The sequence below is a fragment of the Vitis vinifera genome, chromosome 17, assembly GCF_030704535.1.
Source record: "Vitis vinifera cultivar Pinot Noir 40024 chromosome 17, ASM3070453v1".
Taxonomy (NCBI): Eukaryota; Viridiplantae; Streptophyta; class Magnoliopsida; order Vitales; family Vitaceae; genus Vitis; species Vitis vinifera.
Genome location: NC_081821.1, coordinates 3,575,666 through 3,597,470, shown reverse-complemented (window position 1 = coordinate 3,597,470; position 21,805 = coordinate 3,575,666). Strand labels below are relative to the sequence as shown.

At 34.7% G+C, this 21,805-nt stretch overlaps 2 protein-coding genes across 4 annotated transcripts; both read left to right on the top strand.

Moving 5' to 3' along the window:
- The first annotated feature begins 1,862 nt into the window (after nt 1–1,862).
- On the top strand, nt 1,863–12,131 carry LOC100244012 (uncharacterized). 2 transcript variants are annotated; one of them, XR_788069.3, is made up of 7 exons: nt 1,863–2,530; nt 2,789–3,000; nt 4,788–5,079; nt 5,178–5,263; nt 5,348–5,439; nt 9,401–9,551; nt 11,229–11,344. XR_788069.3 is itself a non-coding variant. In XM_002279212.5 (6 exons), exons 1-6 carry the CDS (start codon nt 2,231–2,233, stop codon nt 11,474–11,476), a joined length of 1,230 nt encoding a protein of 409 aa, XP_002279248.1. In that variant the 5' UTR covers nt 1,863–2,230; the 3' UTR covers nt 11,477–12,131. The 2 variants fall into 2 exon arrangements, 1 of the variants encoding a protein (XP_002279248.1); XM_002279212.5 differs by lacking the exon at nt 9,401–9,551 and having other exon boundaries at nt 11,229–12,131.
- Nucleotides 12,132–13,957: 1,826 nt separating this feature from the next.
- On the top strand, nt 13,958–20,753 carry LOC100266348 (kinesin-like protein NACK1). Of its 2 annotated transcripts, none has more exons than XM_002279192.4 (15): nt 13,958–14,166; nt 15,445–15,840; nt 15,951–16,040; nt 16,147–16,247; nt 16,452–16,568; nt 16,686–16,767; nt 16,858–16,925; nt 17,020–17,079; nt 17,179–17,303; nt 18,013–18,211; nt 18,327–18,437; nt 18,533–18,625; nt 18,726–19,682; nt 19,811–20,130; nt 20,223–20,753. In XM_002279192.4, the coding sequence occupies exons 2-15, from the start codon at nt 15,603–15,605 to the stop codon at nt 20,548–20,550; spliced, it is 2,889 nt and encodes a 962-aa protein (XP_002279228.1). In that variant the 5' UTR covers nt 13,958–14,166; nt 15,445–15,602; the 3' UTR covers nt 20,551–20,753. The 2 variants fall into 2 exon arrangements, with proteins under 2 accessions (XP_002279228.1, XP_010663629.1); XM_010665327.3 differs by having other exon boundaries at nt 15,431–15,840.
- Nucleotides 20,754–21,805: the final 1,052 nt, after the last annotated feature.

Sequence of the window (21,805 nt, the reverse complement as noted above, 5' to 3'; positions counted from 1 at the left end):
TGGGTTCAACCTTACTTTATAGTAACATTATTAATAGTATCATTCCCATTCTCTGACTAAGATGTCTCCCCAAAATGGGCATTATTCAATAGGAAAAAAAATAAAAATCAATGGTCACAAAATTGAAACCCAAGTGCTAATAATAGCATTTGAGTGGAAATTGGGGTCCAACATGTGTACAACGCTCATAATACACCACTTTTTTTAAAGGTAAACATCATATTCAACCAAACTTTTACTCCATCCCCAATTAATCACTAACCATAGAAATTGTATTGTTTATAGCAATAAATGGTCACAAAAAAAAAAAAAAAAAAAAAAAAAGATGGGTTATGGCTCAAAAGGTTGGTGGTGGGTGTCCAAGTGAAAGATGTGAAGAAATGTAATTGGATCCAAATTAAGTTCAATCATCTTATTGATCTTCTTTCCACATAGATAACCATAATCTTGTGTTTGGTTTTATGACCAAATCACCACTTGTAGCTATAGTTTGCACAAAAAGCTACATGACCAAATTTCAAAGGGGAAATTTTCTATGGTATTCACCTAAAAGCTTGACCAATCTATTTTATTTAATATTTATTAAGGTGGAAAATAAATAATCTCAATTTTATATATAGTTATATAATGTGTAAGAGATGGTTGAATGAAATATTTTGGGAAGTAGCCTAAACAAAACGCTATTGACTCATAACTCATAAGCAAGTCAAAGTTGAATTTTCAATATTTTGTATTCACTATCCATGAAAAACGCATTTATTAAAATGAAATATGATTTGATTATTTCTTTCTGTATTTTTTTATTGTATATTTGATAATATTTTTACTTAAAGTGTTTTTAGTGGAAGCATTTTTAAGATACTCGCTATTATTTATATAGAAAATACTATAATTATTATTTTTAATATTATGAGTAATTTTTTCGATTTTTAAAAGTATTTTTTAAATTTTGTCAAATCCTAATTTTTTTATATTTAAAAATAATACTTTATAAACTAAAAATACTTTCTAAAATTACTATAAAACAGATTCTTAAAGTCCATTTGACAATAATTTTAATAAACGCTTCTAACCCTTTTAATACTTAAATTTTTTTTATCATTCAAGTATTAAAAAAACTAAAAATATTTTTTAAAATCAATACTAAACCGATTCTTAATTTATGTGTCAAAGTAAAATTAAATGGATATATTAAAAGTATTTTTTGATACCATAAACTCGTCAAAGGTTTATCATTTTTTTTCTCGAGAAAAAAAAAGGATTATGTATAAAATAAATATTAATTAAATTTAATATCATAGCATCTAAAAAATATTAATTCTATAATAAGACCCTTTAAACTTCACATCCTAGTAGACCCAATCCAACTCATGTCTAAAATTTGAACAGGTCACTAATTCAAAATTTGATTATAATATTCTAAAAAAAATAATTGTTCAAAAAACTATTGTGAGAAAGAGAATAAAAGATATTAATAAATGGTCTAATGTTTTCCTTCATCTAAAGAAAAGGATATATCAACATTAATGTACAAGATTTAATTTATTTATTAAATAAATGTAATTGCACACATGTCATTATCTCATTCGCCACAATAGTCATTATTCCCTGACAAATAATAAAAAGGAATATTTTAATCACTATATTTTTTTTTTCATAATTTGAAATGTCGTAATTATTACAGCCTTTTATTACACTTTTAAAAAATTTGCGACCTTTTATGATACTTTTAGAAAAATTGCGTGATATTATTATTAGTGTAATATTTTCATTCCACGTAGAGAGGATTTTTTATTTCTAAAAAAGGAAAAAAAAAATTTACATTAATAAAAAAAAAAAAAAAATAGTGATTTAATTCTTCCTCTTCATTTATAATACTCTCTGCTTCAAGTTTTCTTCTCCTCTGCTCCACTGCTCCTTTTCTCCTTCCTGCGGTTTAGATCTCTGCATTTCTCGCAAATTACTGTACCTGTTCTTTCTTTGATCTGATCACTGGCAACATATCTTCGATTCTGCTTGCTTGGTCACTGAGAAACCTCCCAGGAAAGAAAAGAAACTCCAAATTTTGAATTTTTTTTAATAGATTTGGAGAACTATGAGAAACTGAAATCTTAGCTCAACCGCGAGTGATAGTGAACAGAGGTATTATTATTATTTTTTAAATTTTGGGAGCCAGAATTTTCTGTTCTTCTCCTCCGTTTCCTGCCGAAAGGGTTTTGTGGCTGTGGAGATGTTGGGGACTAGTTTGCAGCTTCGGCGGGCTCATGGTGAGGATCGGTTCTACATTCCCGTGAAAGCGAGGAAGAATCAGAATCAACAAAGGCAACAGCTTCAGAAAGCTAAGAGTGATGTGACTGAGAAAACCGCTTCATCTGCAAAGAGCAAAACTGCGATTTCTGAGAATAGAAACCCTGAGGCATCCTCATGTTCGATTGCTAAGCCTTCTTCCGAGCCGTCCACAGCTCCTTCTAACCTTGATCGGTTCTTGGAATCGACGACTCCTTCAGTGCCGGCGCAGTACTTCTCTAAGGTTTAGATAATCTGGATACTTGTATGCCCTGTTTGGTTACTGGGAAAATGTAGAAAAAATGAAAGAAAATCAAAATTTTAAATGTTAGGTTTTCTATAATCGGGACCTGTTTGGCTTAGTGGGATTTAGGTAGTTTTTTTTTTTTTTTTTTTTAATTTTTTTTTCCTCCTTTATCTTGACAACCAAACGGGCAGGTGATTGGTGATTTTTGCCAGTTTGTTATGTTCTGAAAAAAATTGTGATTTTGTTATTTTGCAGACTACAATGAGGGGATTGAGGACTTGTGACATTGAGTTTCAACATTACTTCACATTGGGTGATTTGTGGGAATCTTTTATGGAATGGAGTGCGTATGGGGCAGGAGTGCCTTTGGTATTGGATGGGAGTGATCCTGTTGTTCAATACTATGTCCCATATTTATCAGGCATACAATTATATGTTGAATCTACAACTTCGAATGCTAAATCAAGGTATTAGTTTACCTGTATGGATTTGTGTTATGGAATGCTGAATCGAGGGATTAGTTTTACCTGTGCGGATTTGTATATGGGTGTGTAAGCTTTTAATATCTGTGATTATGTGAGTACAGGTTTTTTGAGTTGAATATCATATTTTTTATTGCATTTTCCTTTCCATATGATCAAGGTTCTTTGTTTGTTTGCTTTAAGATTTTAGTTGAAGCAATGTAACGTTGGTTCTGTAAGTACCATTCTCTGTTCTTACCCAATTTTCCATTTGATTTTTTTTTTCTTTTCTTTTAGAAGTTTAACTATCCTTTTTGGTTAGTTTTCAGTTTGAATTTTTTTTTAAAGTGTTTAGTTGCTTTATTCATAATCCTGAGCATCTGTAGCTGTTGAATTGATTTATCTGGGTTGAAGGGGATTCATGATAGCTGCTTCTCTGTGGTGGGTATGGGAAATGATTGTCCCCATAAGCTTAATTTGTTTTTTTGGTGGCTAATCAAATTAGAAAATAGCTTCTTTCTTTCATTGTTGGGCATAGTGCATTTGGAACTAGAAACTTGAATGTTCTTTGCTATATCTACTCGAAGAATTAAGGGATTCATGTAGAAACTTTGATGGATCATATTCTGGTTTTCAGTCAGTGATATAACTATGGATTGGACACCAATATGCTGTATCCATTATGGCAAGAGGAGTCTTCTTCTTACACATATTATTCAATATGAATGTTCCTGTGCAAAAGAAATGAGGGTATGTTCATTGATTGTATCCTCTTGATGTGCATGAGAGTCCATCAAGTTTTGAGATTTGATCATGGATCTCATGAGTTTTTCTGCTTAGGCATTTCTCATGACTCAATTGTTAAGGTTTTGTGAAGAGCGAGTTTGAACAACAACTGTAAGTGTTTTGTGGATTCATCAATTGCTAAAGTATGGAAATACTTAATTGGGCATTTATGATATACTGGTATACTAAATAATAACAATAATAACATTAATAATCATAATCATAATGTTGTTATCAATAGTGATGCTGAGGATTATGAAATACTGACTAAAATCATCTCAAATATCAAGAAAATTTTCCTTAAAAGTGTGTCTCATCTTTCTTCTGTAAATCTTTCTTTCTTATTTATTTTATTCTTGGTTTCTTGTGTAAGAAAACAACTAGATGATATGGATTGAAGCAAGTTCAGGAATCAAATAAACAAGCCTTATCAGAAAACAACTATTTTATGTTGGTTCTGGGGTTCCTATGATGTTTCAGGCACAATTTTATAAATCAAACTTCCTCCCTAGAAGGATTGGATTTCTGATAATGCAAGAGCTATTACGTTCAAGGAAAAGGGGAGATTATTATTATGTGTCTAACTATTAACACATCGAGGTTGTATATACCCTGTGTGTTGTGCCTAATTTTTGGTAAAGGTTGTCTACACCATATCTTTTCATCTACTTTTTTATCACTTGATAGTGTCATGAAGGATTTGTGTTTTGCTTTTTGAAGGTTTTTTGGTGCCACATTGAGATTAACAGTCATGTTGAGCCTACAGACCTTCTTTGACTTAATATACCGGAGATCTTGGTCTCTGTTGATTTGGCTGCAATCTTTCCTTTTGCTTTTTCACTAATCTGCAGTGTTTTGATTCCATTTTTATGATATTTTAATATCTTAATGATTTTCTTTTGGAGGGTTCACCACCTCTGTGTTCGCATGGTTCTTTATGCAATACCTGTTGGTGTCTGATATAGTTTCATGGGTCATGACTGAGTTACTTCTTTTCATATGGATAGGCAAGCTGGCGAGGACAGTGATGGTGACTATTACAGGGACTCAAGTAGTGATGGAAGTAATGATTACGAATTTGAAAAAGGGATGAAGTTTTCTAGGGAGCAGCAGGCTTGTCACCATCCAGCAAGTGATGTTCCTATTCAAATGGGCAGGTTGTCTTTAAGGGAAAAACACAATACAATTCAAGAAGGCTTTTCTAGTGATGATAGTGAGGCTAGCAATTCTCATGGTCACCTGATTTTTGAGTTTCTTGAGCACAATCCTCCTTATGGTCGAGAACCGTTCGCCGACAAGGTTAGTAGTTGTTTCTTATAACATGGACTTTAGTAAACTTTCGGTCTTAAACGCTCTGAATTGACTGCCCTATGCCATTTGCTGTATTATTGTTACAGATACTAGATCTTGCACGTGAGTATCCTGAGCTGAAAACACTAAGAAGTTGTGACCTGCTGCCTGTCAGTTGGATGTCTGTGGCATGGTAATGTCAATATGATCTATAAATCAGAATGGTTTGTATCTGATACACATCAGTGATTCTTTTTCTCTAATGGAATTATTGTAGGTATCCCATATACCGAATACCCATGGGACAGACATTAAGGGATTTGGATGCTTGCTTTCTAACTTACCATTCTCTTTCTACACCCATGAAAGGTAATTATGAATTTTCAGTAGTCTGGATAACTGTATTTTGTTACTCTTAACTTAACATTCTCAATCAACAAACTCTTAAGAGAAATTCCTTCTTATTTGTAGTTTGATGTATAACTGTTAATTTTTTTTTTTTGTCAATTGAATAGTTGTACAAACTCTTCTCCTCATTTATGTCATTTACCTGAATATGGATGATTTATCTTTATATAAAAATTTAAGAAAAGGTACCTAATTGATTATTTCATTAGTAGCTGATGAGTTCCTATATTGCAATTGCATTTAAAAAAATATCAGAGGAAGGAATTTTTGTTTTTCTATAATTCCTTTCTTTTGTGAAAAGCTTAAGCAAATCTATATATTATATTAGCTTAAATTGATCGGGATTAGAATCATAATTGACCTTGATTTTAGGTTGAGTTCTTTTCCCTCAACCATGTTACATGGGTTTGGGTACAGGTGTTAGGTGCGGTTATTTATGTGGGTGTTAGATCCTTTGCATCCCAAAATCTTAGGACATAGGGATTTGGTTGAAAAGGGTCTTAATTATGGGTGTAGGTACTTGGATATGATATTAAATATCATATGTTTATTTTAATCGAATGTCCGCACATTATATATTTTCTATTTATCTTTAGATTTTTAATATGCTAATTTTGATTTTTTATTATATTAATTATTATATTTATCTTAAATTTTTTATTTTAATAGGATGTTTAGGAGAAGTTTTAGGAAATTAAATGAGATCATATTAAATATTTACCATAAATGTTAAGAACTTTTAGGAAAATATATGGTTGATTTTGAGTGAACATCTATTAGTTGAAAACTTCCAAAATTTATATTTTTAATTATTTAATTTGAAGTTAATTTATTTTTAAATTTTATACGACTTAAGTTTTTTAATTTTAACATTGATATAGCTTAACTATGTTGTATTGGACAAGGATCTCACACCCACACCTGTGTTATATCGTATTAACATGGGTATTTTAGTTGAAATTAAAGTATTGGTGTATCATAGCCCCTGAGTTAAAACTTCAGTTTATGAATAGATTTAATAACTAAGCAAAAATGATATATTTATAAATTAAAATTATATACCAAGGTACATAGGTTGTATACAAAGGATATCAAAAGGCATAGCTCAAAGGAAGGAAAATACAAAAGACTGCCCCCTCCATCTAGATCCCACCTAATCTACAAAATAGATTAAAGGTATTGATCCTTCTACAATATACATCCTAACCCATGTCCATAAGCATTTAACAAAGGAGATCTTTAACAATTGAATTGATAGCTTTGCATTTTCAAATGCTTTTCAATTCGTTTCTTTCCGCAATGTTCAAAAAGTACGCAACAGGGCAACTCTCCATACCTTCATGTGTTTTCTTCCCACAAAGGAGCCATGTTGACTTAAGAGAGTCTCCCTAACCAAAGAAGGAAGGACCCATCTAACTCCAAATAAAGAGAACAATAGTTGCAACAACACCCTTACTTTAGTATACTGAAGGAAGATGTGATTAATAGATTCCACTTTACTTTTACAACGGTAGCATTTTGTTTTCCAATGACCATCCTCTCTGAAGTTGATCTAAGGTCAATACCCTCCTCCAACTAGCTTCCAAAGAAACAAAAAAGCTCAATTTATTCGGGACCCATGAATTCCAAATAATGTCTTCTCGAAAAAGGATTGTGCACCCTATCTTTAGAATATAATAAAGAGTTTTGACTGAAAAGACACCATTCCTTGAGTCCACCCACACCACCTTGTTTTTCTCTTACCTTTCCATAAATTTCCCTTGCAACCTTCAGAAAAAAGTCTTTAGATTGTGTAACTCCCAATCGGTGAAGTGTCTAGCAAAATAAGGATTAGTGTCTAGCAAAATAAGGATTCTTGTCTAGCAAAATAAGGATTCTAGTGTCTTTCCTCCCCTCGTTCTTCCCATACATCTCCGATGAAACATACAAAGAGGGAAAAGACACGCATATTGGTTCCTTCTCACACCATCTATCTTTCCAAAACTTCGCATTTCTCCCATATCCACCTCAAAGGATGCTTTATTGTTGAAAATGTTCCACCTCTTTCTAATAGAGTTCCATAACCCGGCTTTATACCTGTCTTTTACCATGCATGACATGTAACCCCCTTCTTCCTTTCCATACTTACCTTAAATAACTTGTTTCCAAAAAGCTGCTCCTTTAGAGGTTTATCTCCAACCCCCCTTACCAAGAAGTGTCTTATTTAGGGAAGAAAGAGATTTAATGCCTAACCCTCCCTTACTCTTTTTTTTGTAGATGATCAATCATTTCGCTAAATGCAACTTTTTTCCAAAGCACTGCCTCCCTGTAGGAGATTTCTTTAAATCTTCTCAAGCCTCAGTTTGACCTTTCTAGGAATGCTAACCAAGGGCATAAAGTAGATAGATAAATTGGATAAGGTACTGTGAATCAAAGTAAGCTTGCCTCTTTTAACAATATATTGCCTTTTCCACATCGATACCTTCCAATGAAACTCTGCCATTCTATCCCACACTATTTTTTCCTTGAATAGAGCTCCTAAAGGGAGACTTAAGTAAGTAGACAATAGGTCTTCCACCCTATACCCTAACCATTTTTTATTTATTTTTTATTATTATTATTTTTATAGATAAAAAGGAAGATATATTAGAAAGGGCTGCCAAAAAAGCAGCCCAAGGTATACAAAAAGTATATAGCTACCACCAACCTCCACCACAAAAAACCCAAGATACACCCTATACCCTAACTTTGAAGCTAAATCCTCTACATTGGCAACCTCACCACTACTGATTAATTCGCTTTTCTCAAGATTAATTTTCAAACCCAACATGGCTTCAAACTACATAAGTAGCTAGCTTAAATGGATCATTTGATCTAGTGAAGCCTCACAAAAGACAAGGGTATCTTGTTCATTAATAGTTAAATTATAGTAAGTGATTTATTTCTCATTTTCTTCCTTTTTTGCCCTTTTTTATTCTTCCATTTTGATAGTGGGAGGAGGGGTGGTACCAAGAGTATTGAAGTCCTCAATAAAGGCTCTATATTTTGACTAAAGAGAAGAGAAGTTGTCATGAGTTGTAGGTATTGTTCGCTTTGGGTTCACTGTCTTCACTCCATATGGATGCCATTTCTTCTTCCCAGATGATGTGGGACGTCACAACTTACCTCCCATACAAACTTGATGTCTTCTTCGGCCCATGACTCGTGAGGTGCTTGATTTTGCATAGTATTCACCACTCCTTATGAAATGTGAGGAACTTCTCCTCCCTAAGTGACGTGGGATGTCACAGTGGTAGTGGAGAAATATGGGGAATGATAATTGTGGACTTAGGAGAAGGTGACTATCTACCATGAAATTAGTTTTTGGAAATGAATTGAAGAGTATTTTGTCATTATGTATTATTTAATATAAATATGAGAGAAATCTTGGTCATATAAAGGCTTGTAAGGTAACTGATCTACTTCACACTCTTTGGATATTGGTTATATGGTTGGTATGGTAGGCTAATTTGTGCATGCAATTGAGAGAAGTGCCCATGTCAGTTGTGTGAAGAAGTATGAGAAAGTGGAATTCAACTTTGACAAAGGGTTTCTTGTATGGTGAAGAAGCATATCTGAAAAGTAGAGCCATGCACAAAACATTAATGCAGGCTGTGCGGGGCTCTCTCTTGTACAAGGTCTACTCATGACTATTATCCTGTTGTTGGAGAAAATCTAGAACTAGACAAAGCAATAGGTGGTTGTTGCTTACAATGCATGGTAACAGAGCTTGAAGTAACACGGTGTGTGTGAGATGCTTTAGTCTAGGATTTTGTTGGGCAAACTGGATTGCTTCACTAAAGTGCCTATGAGGTTGCATTATGGTTGTAAAGTTGCCATAAACATTTTGCATGGTCTAGGTAAATGTTGGCTTGTTTTTCACTCCTATGTTCGATCTATGCAGATTAACTTGTGGATATCTTATCTGAAGGGGTACAATCACAAGTTTTCATACTATTCTTGGCTAGCTAGGTTCATGGCAGATATGCACTGGCTTGAGGAGGAGAGTGGTTGCTATTTATTATCAGTTTTAGTCTTCTTTGTTGTCTGATACGGTATGAAAGCATTTTTATCATTTTTTTTTTAGTATAAGAGGCGGTGGTGTAACCCTAACCTATTGCAATCTTTTGTTCCCTTTTTCAACTCTCTCTCTCTCTCTCTCTCTCTCTCTCTCTAACACACACACACACACACACACACAACTTACACACAAAACCACAAAAATTAGAAAATTGACTTTAGGGAAGGAAGAGAGGGGGGTGGGGGGGTGCTTGTGAGGGCTTGTGGTGCAGTGGTGTGTTTAACTTTGGTTAGATGTGTAATGCAAGGGTGAATCACCTTTTCTGGATTTATACTAGGCATGGGTAGGTTTTAAGTTCCATTCAATGTAATGAAAAAGAAAACTACCTATAAAAAAGGTGTGGGTAATGGATTATAGAGGTGGGAAGGGAGAGTTTTTTCTTTTAATCCATTGGTTATTAAAGGTGTTTCAAGATGGGTAGATGGCAATGGTGCATAGATTCTTGGATATGTTGTGTGGCGTGAGGTTGAAAGGGTGGGTTTGGGTAGGGATTGATTGGAGAAAGACTAGACATGGGTGTTTTTTCATTGAAGTCCTTCAATGATGGTTTAATAAGGGAGGGAGGTCAGAGTTGAAAGGTTTCCTTGAAGAGAGATTTGGTACAGTGGGGTTCTTGCAAGGGTCTCTATGCATGGGTGGATCCTTTAGGCAAAATCTTTACCAATAATCTATTTAGTATTTTAGTTTTGTAGTGGAGTGTTCTTCCAATTTAGTATCATTTGTATAAAATGGTTCAGAAATTGTAGATCACTTTTTGATTCAATCTAAGGTAGCATTGCAACTTAGGTGGGTTGGATGGGTCAGAAGATTAACTTGTGTCAAACCTATGTCAAACTCGCACATCAATATAGATATGCTCCTGAACCTGGCAATGGTTTGGGTGGGATGGGGAGGTCCCTGGTTCTCTTCCACGTAAAACAAAGTTATCCATCAAAAACTGTGTGTATATATAAATATAGAGACACATGAAATTGTTGTTTACAGCCATGTCATCTGTCTTGATTTTGACAAGTCACTTGAAGATATTTAGTATGGTAATTATATATGGTCATGTTCTCATGTCTTGATTTTGAGGGGTTTCTCTGTGCATGTTGATACCTAACATCTGTGTCCTTTTCTGCAAAACGCAGGGTTCTGAATTTCTTACTTCTCATTTTGACCTCAGTTGTGTTAAATGCTTTCAGTTCTATTTCCATTTTTTCTTGTCTTGCTTCTATCTATCTGAGCATCATTTTGGTTTTGCTCATTTGGTGCATACTTTGTTTCTTGACTTCTAAGCATTCTTTTCCATAAAGCTTGGCTAGCCAATTTCAAAATTCTTTATTCAGTATGATTGGTACTCCATGAATCATACCACACTTCAAAATCAATTGTGCTTCCTAGATATGTGTAACATTTATTTTCCTTTTACGCTTTCTCAGTTTTAGTGCATTTACCACTCCATGATGGGTGGGGAAAAATAACGTGATGCACTGTAAGAGGTGTGACAACTATAGTTAAAGCCACATCATACACTGTTATTAACATGCCAGACGTTATGCAAGTAGTTTGTCTCATGATATATAGGATGTTTTTCATTTTTCTTTTTAACTGTTATTATTATTTTTATAACCATTCATCTCTTAGATTTGATGCAATATTATTTCTGCAGATGGTGGAAGCACACAAGCTGCAGTAGAGGTCTATCCCAGTGAGATGGAGGGTATCCCAAAGATTTCATTACCTGTTTTTGGCATGGCTTCCTATAAGTTCAAGGGTTCCATATGGAGGCAAAATGGGACATGTGAGCATCAACGGGTGAATTCTCTCGTGCAGGCTGCAGATAACCGGTTAAGACTGCTGGAGGTCAATCACCCAGATTTCCAGTTCTTTGTTTCACATGGTATGTACCGCAGGTGAATTCGAGAGATTATTCACCCTCCAAATGGTCCTCTTGTCCATGCTGCAAACATGGCCTGAAAGAACGACATTTCTTGCATGCTCAAGCTGAGGTTAAAAATGTCTTTGTTATGGAGATTATAGTGGCATGCTGTGCAAGGGAGCTTTATCTGATTTGGATTTCCTGTTACTTGACAAAGAAAAAGAAAAAAAGAGAAAGAAGGAAAAAGGCAAAAACCACATGATTAAAAAAAGGGAACAAAAGAGAAAAAGATAAAGCTTCCATGGAATAGGACGAAGCAGAATAAGGGCGAAGATGAGTGGCAAAAACAAAAAATAAAGGCAAATACAATATGAACATGGAGATTTATATATATGAGATTAAGCTAAATTGTCCTGATAGATGCTTCTGGGTACTGCTAGCGGGCATAAGTTCCTTTTGGTTGCAAGATTTCTTTTATATATATTATGTCCTGATAAAGAGAATATTTGGTACTTCTATATGTTTCTGTCGGGATTTTGATTTGAATGATGTATAATAGGGCTTTAAGTAGAGCCTCCCCTCTGGGACACTAACTCATGTGTTGTTTGATTAGTAGGAAAAGCAAAAAGAAGTGTTTAAATTATATAACTGTTTCAAATAGTTCTTCAATTGCATCAAGAGACTGTACTGGTAGGCCTGCTTGCATGTTTTGCATTTTTTTTTTTTTTTGTTATATATTTTTTTATTTTATGGTTGCTTGAGAGGCATTCTACTTCAAAATGTGAAATATAATGTAAACTTTGATGGGGGAAAAGGCAATATATTGGTTCTGTAAACTGTGTATACATGTTTTAGGCAATAAGCATGACACTATGCCCCAAGATCGTTGTCTGAGTAACCTTGCTAATGAATAGGAAAAATTTTCCAAACCGTTGGTATGGGAATCCGGCCGGTACAAGGATGAGATTTGATTTGAAATGGTGGACAATTGTTTTCATGGTTGCAAGTTAAAATGGAGACTGGAAAGGAGGGAGATGATATTATTTGGAATGGCAAATGGGAGTATGAATTGAGCCTTGGAATGGAAATGATGGTAGTAGTAATTGACAGGCTGGAACCTGGGAGCCAATTCTTAATCATTTTCACAGGGGCCCTATTGGCCGGAGCTTGAGGGCCTCTTCTCCCGTCCTAAGTCAACTGCTTGTTGAGTTCCTGGCAAGCCCTGCTGGCATGGCTAATAATACCAATTACTGGTAACGGCTTCAAATCCATTCCTAATTTCAGCTTTAATGCTCCTATTTGGATTATTTCTTTTTCTTTTTTCTTTTTTTATAAAAAAAATAGAAAATAGTAGTAAGTTCTTCATAAAATATAATAATTGTTATATAAAGAAATTTAAATTTTTTCAAATTTAAATTAATAATTTTTTTTAATATCTCAGTTTTTTAAGATAGTTTTTTAAAACATTTTTTAAAGATAAATTTTAATAATTATTTTTTTACATTTTATATAAAAGTTAGTATGCGTTTCTATTTTTAAAAAGTAAATATTTGAACTACACTTAATTTTATATTAAAAAATAAAATATAATATTATTTTATTTTTAAAGTAAAACCTAATATTTATTACTTATTGATTTAAATTAATTTAAAGTTAAATTATTTTTTAACTTATTGACTTAAAACTTATTACTTATTTTTTTTATATATATATATTAAAAATGTTTCCTAAATTTAACTTAAAATTTATTTCAAGTTATTAAATATTCATATTTAAGATATCCTGGATATATAAAATAGTCTTAAAATATTTACTATAAAAAATAACTTATAAATACGAAATTATGGTTGTTAAAATATATTCTCATTAAAAAATATTTGAAATTAAAAATATTTTAATTACTTAAAGTTAAAAAGATAAACATATTTAATCATCTTAATAATTTGAATTAAGTTATTAAATATCTTTTAAGTCATTGAGCTGATTTACTAAATACCTTCAAAATTTAAAATTTATTCTTAATTTAAATATGTCTTTCTCTTATTTGTAAGATAGATTTCCGGACATATCTGCTCTATCATATTAAATACAGTTATAATAATTTATTTGTTGTCATTTTTAAGGACATAGTTAAATTTATTAAATTAACTAAATTTGATTTATTAAATTGATTATTCAATTATCAATCTTTCAATGGGGCAGTCTGTGTATTTATTCAAGACAATTGGGTAATAAAATAAAATTTCCAGAAAATGAGTGCCACTAATACATTTATCCAAAACTCAAGGGGTACCTAATCAATTTTACCGTTTCCATTTTTGTCATTTTGTCGGGAGAATTTATTATTAAATAATGAATAAATTAATAATAAAATTGTTTTAAAACTTGAAATGCGGCACCGCTTTGAAGAATAAGATTGAATGCGAGAAAATGACGATAAATTAGGAAACGAAAAGGTGGCTGAGAAAATAGAACTAGCCGTTGGGGCCAGTGAATTCAAAACGATTGGTCACAGACAGACACACACCATCAACACTCAATAGCCGTTGAGAGCCTCAGAGTTCAAAATCCATTTCTCCCAAACCTAGATTTCCAGAGAAAAGCTCTCTCTCTAAACTCTCCGTCGTCTCTCTACATTTTTCTTCGTCTAAGCTTCTCTTCTTGTGTTCGGATCGGAGTGTCGTTGAGGGCTCGCGCAGTTTCTCAATCGGCTCTGATTTGAGGTTCTGTGAGTATCATCTCTCTCTTGTTTTTTTTTTTGGAATTGTTTCGTGTTTTTTAGAATTAGATTTTTAACTTTCAGGTGGAATTCTGTTTTTGTTAAGTTTCGGTTCCACATTTGGTGAATTTTGTCTAATTTTTGCGATTCCTTTTTCTGATCCAACACAGAAGGAAATTGTTTTTTTCTTGGTCCGGATTTTTAGGTTTTCTTTATCAATTTATATTGTGATAATTTAAATGGAAGATATTAGAGCTCCTTTTGGTTGTTGAGAAAACGTTGAGAAGGAAAAGAGAATAAATTTGAAATTCTATCAAAGCTTTTTCACTCTTTATTATTTTTAATTTTTCAAACTAACATTTTAAGATTCAGGCAGAATTTGTTGTTCAAGATGCCTAGAAAGTCAGTGATATTCTATATTTGTTCAGTTTCCATACAAATTTTGATAGAGTGCCTTGGTTTTTCTGGTTTTTCAGTATTGATAAATTAAAAAAAAGCAACCATTTTCATTTCCTTGATTGAGTCTGGAATTTTATGCTTTTTGAAATGTGAAAAATCCTAAAGCCTTTTTTGATGCTCAAAAGAGAGAGAGAGAGAGAGAGAGAGAGAGAAAGAGGAAGGAAACAATAAGAAAAGAAATTTAAGATCTTGTTTCAAACATTCTCCAGCATACTGTTTTTTTACTACAATTGAGTAACAAAAATCATATCAGTTCTTTCAACATTTAATCAGATTATCTATTTTCTTCTGACTTCTTTCAACATAAGAATGGAAACTTTTTATTCTCTTCAATTCAAATGCTGATTTTAGGCCAAAAATAAAAAGAATTGATGAATTGTGTGAAGTAGCACACATAAGGAGGATTAGGAAATTTTGACATGTTGGGCTGATATCCCTGCAAGACATGAAGAGATAGAAATGCTATTAACTTGGAAATTCCTGACCTGGAAAGATGAAAGATATTAAACCCTTTGGTGTCTTTTCCTTGTATCTTGTAAGCTGCAAGCCTGCCGTTAGGGAGATGGGAATGCTTGCAAAGAATATTGTGGAGAAGAAATTATTTTCTGTGACCTGACTTGCAGAGACTTGAGAACCAAAATTTTAATTTATTTTCCTTCATTTCCCTATAACTTGAATGGAAACCGATAACTTAATGCTTTGAGCCCCAAGGTTTCTTTGCTTGGCTTTCACTGTTTCAGGTCTTCATGGATGTATATGCATATATAGTATTTCCATTTGTTAATGTCAAACTCAATTAAAGTTGTAATTTCAGTTTGTTTTATGCAGATCTGTGACGGTTTTGACAGATATATATCTTTGTATCCTACATCTATTTAAACCGAACATAACCCATCAGCCTCTCGTGGGAGGAGAGGCTCAGACCATACTTTTATTTGGTCGATCTTTTCTTAATTGGTTTATCAAGGACAAAAGTAGATTTAAATATGACTGTTCGGACACCGAGCACACCAGCTTCAAAGACAGACAGAACACCAGTATCAACCCCTGGAGGGTCCAGAGTCAAAGAAGAGAAGATCGTGGTGACAGTACGATTAAGGCCTTTAAGTAAAAAAGAGCAGTCAGCTAAAGACCAAGTCGCATGGGATTGCATAGATGATCACACGATTGTGTTCAAGCCACCACCTCAGGAGCGTTCACCTCAACTAGCCTCATTTACATTTGGTATATTGCTAACATTTTTATCCTTTTCTCGTCATTTAATTTTCCTGAAATGCTCATCTTGTATGTTTTTAGATTCTGTAAAAACTAAGTGTGGGGGATTGATGTTACAGATAAAGTCTTTGGTCCTGCTTCTTTGACTGAGACGGTATATGAAGAAGGCGTCAAGAACGTTGCTTTGTCTGCTTTGATGGGCATAAATGGTAGTGAACATCTGTATATTATCTGTCTGTTAATATCTCTTTAATAGTTTATTCAATTATAAGCATATATCCATGCTAAATCTACTTTTATCCCTTATTTTTACAGCAACTATATTTGCATATGGGCAAACCAGCAGTGGGAAGACTTACACAATGAGAGGAATAACAGAGAAAGCTGTTAATGATATCTATAAGCATATAATAAATGTAAGCTTTATCTGAACCTAGAATTAATTTTGCCAAGTAATTCAGTTGGTTGTCAGTGTTGGATGTAGACTTAGATTGATAGTCTACACAGAAACAACTCTGAGTGAAAAAAAGACCATTGAATTTGCTTAAAATTTTTTGTTGACCAAATTGGATGAATTGCAGATTCTAACATGGATTTTTGTTCTTTTGATACAATCACAGAGTCCTGAGAGAGATTTTACAATAAAGATTTCTGGACTAGAAATTTATAACGAGAATGTCAAGGACCTATTGAATTCTGAATCAGGTCGCAACCTTAAGCTGTTAGATGATCCAGAGGTATATAATTGACTGTTCAAAGTTTGATATTAAAGTTCTGGTGTCAGTTTTTGTTTCTGCATATGCCTCTTTCCCTGCACTCATTGAGTTCTTCATATTTCCTTTCCCTGCATGCAGAAAGGAACTGTGGTTGAGAAGCTAGTGGAGGAGACTGCAAATAATGACCAGCATTTAAGACATTTGATTAGCATTTGTGAAGGTAAATAAGTGGAACTGTTGACATGAGTTGACTTCAACTATGTAGGGATTGGTATTGAGCTTTTAATGGATTTTCTTACATATTGTATAGCTCAAAGGCAAGTGGGTGAAACTGCCCTCAATGACAACAGCTCTCGATCACACCAGATAATAAGGCTGGTTAGTTTCATGGCCATAATTTCACTTGATGCTTGTCAAACCAAATATTGCTACTGCGAGCTCATGGTAACTATTTTTTGGATGACAAATGCAGACAATAGAAAGTACTCTCCGAGAAAATTCAGGTTGCGTCAAGTCTTTTGTTGCTAGCCTGGTAAACCTAAAAGAGAATTTTTTTATTTTTATTTTTTATCATTTGGTCATTTTCATGAACCATTGCTTTTGTGGGTGTAACTCTTTCAATGTCCTGCAGAACTTTGTAGATCTAGCTGGAAGTGAAAGAGCCTCACAGACACATGCAGATGGTGCAAGGCTCAGGGAAGGCTGTCACATTAACCTTAGCTTGATGACTCTCACAACTGTAATCAGAAAACTCAGGTCAGAAATGTTTCAGTGGCATACTTTTCTATGTTGAGATTAAGAAACTCAATTTTTCGGCAGCACACTTTTCTGCTTTTGTTTAATTATTGAGTAGCAGGTGGTTATATTTTCGCTCTACCCTGTTTATCTACTGCACATCCTTTGTATTTATGCAGGGTGCACATTTTGCATGCTATGAAGTAGTTATATTATAAGCAAAAGGTGGAGTGGAAATAGATCCCCTTAATAATATATTAGCATTTATAGTTTAGGATTGAAACTCTTAGTACCAGTTAAACAAAAAGTGGAGTTTAAAGGAACTCCACCTTTGATATTCTATGAAGCTCTTCCTTCCATTTCAGTTTTACATGTCATAAAGGAACTCCAGGATGGGTTCAATATCCATTTTAACATTGCAATGACATACAAAAAACAGGAGAAAGAATCTCACAAAAAAATTTCCGAATTTGTGTTAGAAGTCTTAAGGGGTATGCTATGTGCTGAACTCAGGTATATGTCTATCTGAATGAGACCAGATACATATGCTCATTTCAACAGCATAACCTATGTAGTTGCACTTCTAATTCTAGGTTTTGTGTCCTTTGATTCTATGGAAAATGTGTTCGGCCTGAAATTGTTTCTCCTTAAGAAAAGTTCTTGGGATAATTGTGTCTCTGACAATTAATTAATTTTCTTCTTGTTCCTTGTTGACTGTTTTTGCTTGCAGTGTCGGGAAAAGAAGCGGTCATATACCCTACCGAGACTCAAAACTCACTCGCATATTGCAGCACTCACTTGGTGGGAATGCTCGTACTGCAATCATCTGCACTTTGAGTCCAGCTTTGACACATGTTGAACAATCTCGGAATACACTCTTCTTTGCCACCCGAGCAAAGGAAGTGACAAATAATGCTCAAGTCAATATGGTGATGACTCTTAAGTTCCTCCCTTGGTCAAGTCAATAGTGCTTGTGCAAAAGCGCTTCTATTACTGACAACCACACATGTTGAAGCTTTATTTTTGTTTGAAACATTTAACTAGGTTGTTTCAGACAAGCAGTTGGTGAAACATTTGCAGAAGGAAGTAGCCAGGCTGGAAGCAGAGCTGCGCACCCCAGATCCATCGAAGGAAAAAGATTTGAAAATCCAGAAGGTAGTCAACCATATAAGTCTAGCTTTATTCTGGCTCCAGTTAGAAGGGAAATAAATCCCTAATAATTATATTTTATTGTATTTGACTATGCTTAGATGGAGATGGAAATTGAAGAGCTAAGGCGCCAAAGAGATCTTGCACAATCCCAGGTGGACGAATTAAGGAAAAAAATTCAGGACGACCCACAGGTCTCTCTCCTCTCATTCTCTTCATAATGTATAAACATCTATCTTGTCTCTCTTTCTTGTAATTTATTTCCAACTCACCTTTATCTTTGCCTGTTTCCAGCCTCAGAGTTCAAATCCATTTGACTCACCTCGTCCAGTGAAGAAGTGTCTCTCTTTCTCTGGTGCATTATCTCCAAAACTTGATGGCAAGGAACCAGGCCATGGTGACAGAATAAGGAATACAATGGGGAGGCAGACAATGAGGCAATCATCAACTGCTCCTTTCACATTAATGCATGAAATTCGCAAACTTGAACACCTTCAGGAGCAGCTTGGAGAAGAAGCTAATAGAGCTCTGGAAGTACTACAGAAGGAGGTGGCTTGTCATAGACTAGGTAACCAAGATGCAGCTGAGACTATTGCCAAGTTGCAAGCAGAAATAAGGGAAATGCAAGCTGTTCGATCAGTGCCAAAAGAAGTTGAAGTTGGCAGTGTTGTTGCTACTAACAAAAGTGTCAGTGCCAACCTCAAAGAAGAAATAACAAAACTTCATTCACAGGGCAGCACCATTGCAGATCTTGAGGAACAGCTTGAAAATGTTCAGAAGTCCATAGACAAATTGGTATTGTCTCTTCCAAGCAATAATCAACAGTCTAACAATGAATCAATTGTGAAGACCAAGAGTCAATCGAAAAAGAAAAAGTTGATTCCCCTAGCTTCGAGTAATGGTGCCAACAGGCAAAATTTCATAAGATCTCCCTGTTCACCTCTATCATCTAGGCAAACATTGGAGGCAGATGTTGAAAATAGAGCTCCAGAGAATGATGACATTGTGTACAGTGAGATAGTGCTGGAGTCTGAGAAGGAGACTCCTACAAAGAGTGAAGAAGGTGGAGATGTCTCATCAAAGGAGGGAACTCCTGGCTACCAACGTTCAAGTTCAGTAAACATGAGGAAAATGCAGAAAATGTTTCAGAATGCAGCAGAGGAGAATGTGAGAAACATAAGAGCATATGTGACGGAATTGAAAGAACGTGTGGCCAAGCTACAATACCAAAAGCAGCTACTTGTTTGCCAGGTAGAATAGCGACTTCCTTCCTATCAGATGGTTTATATTTTCTTTGAAGGCATTTCCATTTTAAATGCATCCAACTTCGACTTACAATCTTGGGAACTTTGTTTCTTTTGCACTTGTTATGGCACCAGGTGCTTGAGATGGAAGCAAATGAAGCAGCCGGATATAATTTAGAGGAAGAGAACACAGCTGAGCCAGAGGAGCCCCCAGTTTCTTGGCATGTCACTTTTAGGGAGCAAAGACAGCAAATCATTGAGTTATGGGATTTGTGCTTTGTTTCCATTATTCACAGGACACAGTTCTATTTGTTATTTAAGGGGGACCCAGCTGATCAGATATACATGGAAGTGGAGCTTAGACGGCTGACCTGGTTGCAGCAGCACTTGGCAGAGCTCGGAAATGCAAGTCCAGCTCGAGTAGGAGATGAGCCCACAATTTCTCTATCATCAAGGTTCTGCCTTATCTCTTGTTACACTACTTTGTGAGTGCCTTCTGTTTCTTTGTCATTCAAAACACTGACAATTTGGATTTTAACATATGCAGCATTAGAGCATTGAAGCGCGAGAAAGAGTTCCTGGCAAAGAGATTAACTACTCGTTTGACCCTTGAAGAGAGAGAGCTATTGTACCTAAAGTGGGATGTTCCGCTAGAAGGGAAGCAGAGGAAGATGCAGTTTGTGAACAAGCTTTGGACGGATCCCCATGATGCCAAGCATGTACAGGAGAGCGCTGAGGTTGTGGCAAAGCTGGTAGGGTTCTGCGAAAGCAGCAATATGTCAAAGGAGATGTTTGAGCTCAATTTTGTGCTTCCAGCAGATAAGAGGCCATGGGTTACGGGCTGGAACCAAATATCAAACCTTCTTCATCTGTGAGAAACTTTACATTTCTTTTGTAAGTACTTTACACTCTTACATTCTTGTGTAAATGAATTTTGGAGTTTCCCCTCCGAGATGTTTTTAATTATTTCATTATGGTGTGACTGCTTGAGCGCACTATGAATGATGATCAGTTTGAGGAACATCAACTGTTTTTGTAATTCTCATTTCCAATAAAAGAGTTTGATTCATTTGGCTTCCATTTGTGTGTTGATCTTTCAATTTCTCTCACTTTATGAAGTTCTTAGACATTATCACAATGCATTACAAAAAACAAACACATTGTTTATGGTCACAAATGTAATTGCTGGGTTCTAAACTGACACAAAATACAGATTAGCTTTTACATACATACAACCATTAGTTGTGCAGCGAACATCCGGGGGGGAGCTGTCAAATATTTTTTCTATAACAAGTTTTGTAGAAACTCTGTTCTACAGGGGGTTGCTAACAAGGTACAGGGTTGGTGAGGTGATGTCTTTGGATGGACATGATTTCGTCTACCAAAAGCAACTCAAGGTTTTGGGCAAAGCAGTTGAGTGTGAGCAACTGAAGGAAACATTCACACAGATACTGTAGCTGAGATGGGGATGAGTTGAGGTGAAATAGTATGAAGTACAATTACAATAGGTATAATGAGTCCAATTGAAATCTTCAGGGACAGAGATGAAGCAAGAGGATGTTAAGTTGGCAAGGTGATAAATTGGAGCTTTTGAGTTACCATTCTTGGGGTAGAACTTGAAAAATTAAGTTGGTTAGTTTGATCTTGGACCATTTTAACTGTCCCTTAGCAGACTTCCCTTTTTTTTTTCTTTTTTTTTTTTGTGGGATTTTTAGGTATGTTGCATCATCTCTGTTTTGAAAATGGGAATGCACTGACCTTTGATCATACAGAAGAATTGTGAGCAATTGAAACTCTACATTCAATCTCCATGTGCGCTTGTCTGTATACTGGGTTAGTTAGGTAAAGAAATAAAGGAAAAAGTCCACTTAAACGTTGAAAAACTAGTGTTAGTACTGATAAGCCCCAAAACAACAGTAGTTAGTGATAGCAAACTGACAAATGGCTAAGGTTGCTGAAAAAGTAGACTACCTTGAATAGAATTGTGACCAATTGAAACTCTACACTCAATCTCCATGTGCGGTCGTCTGTATACTGGATTAGTTAGGTAAAGAAATAAGGAAAAAGTCCACTTAACGTTGAAAAACTAGTGTTAGTACTTATAAGCCCCAAAACAACAGTAGTTAGTGA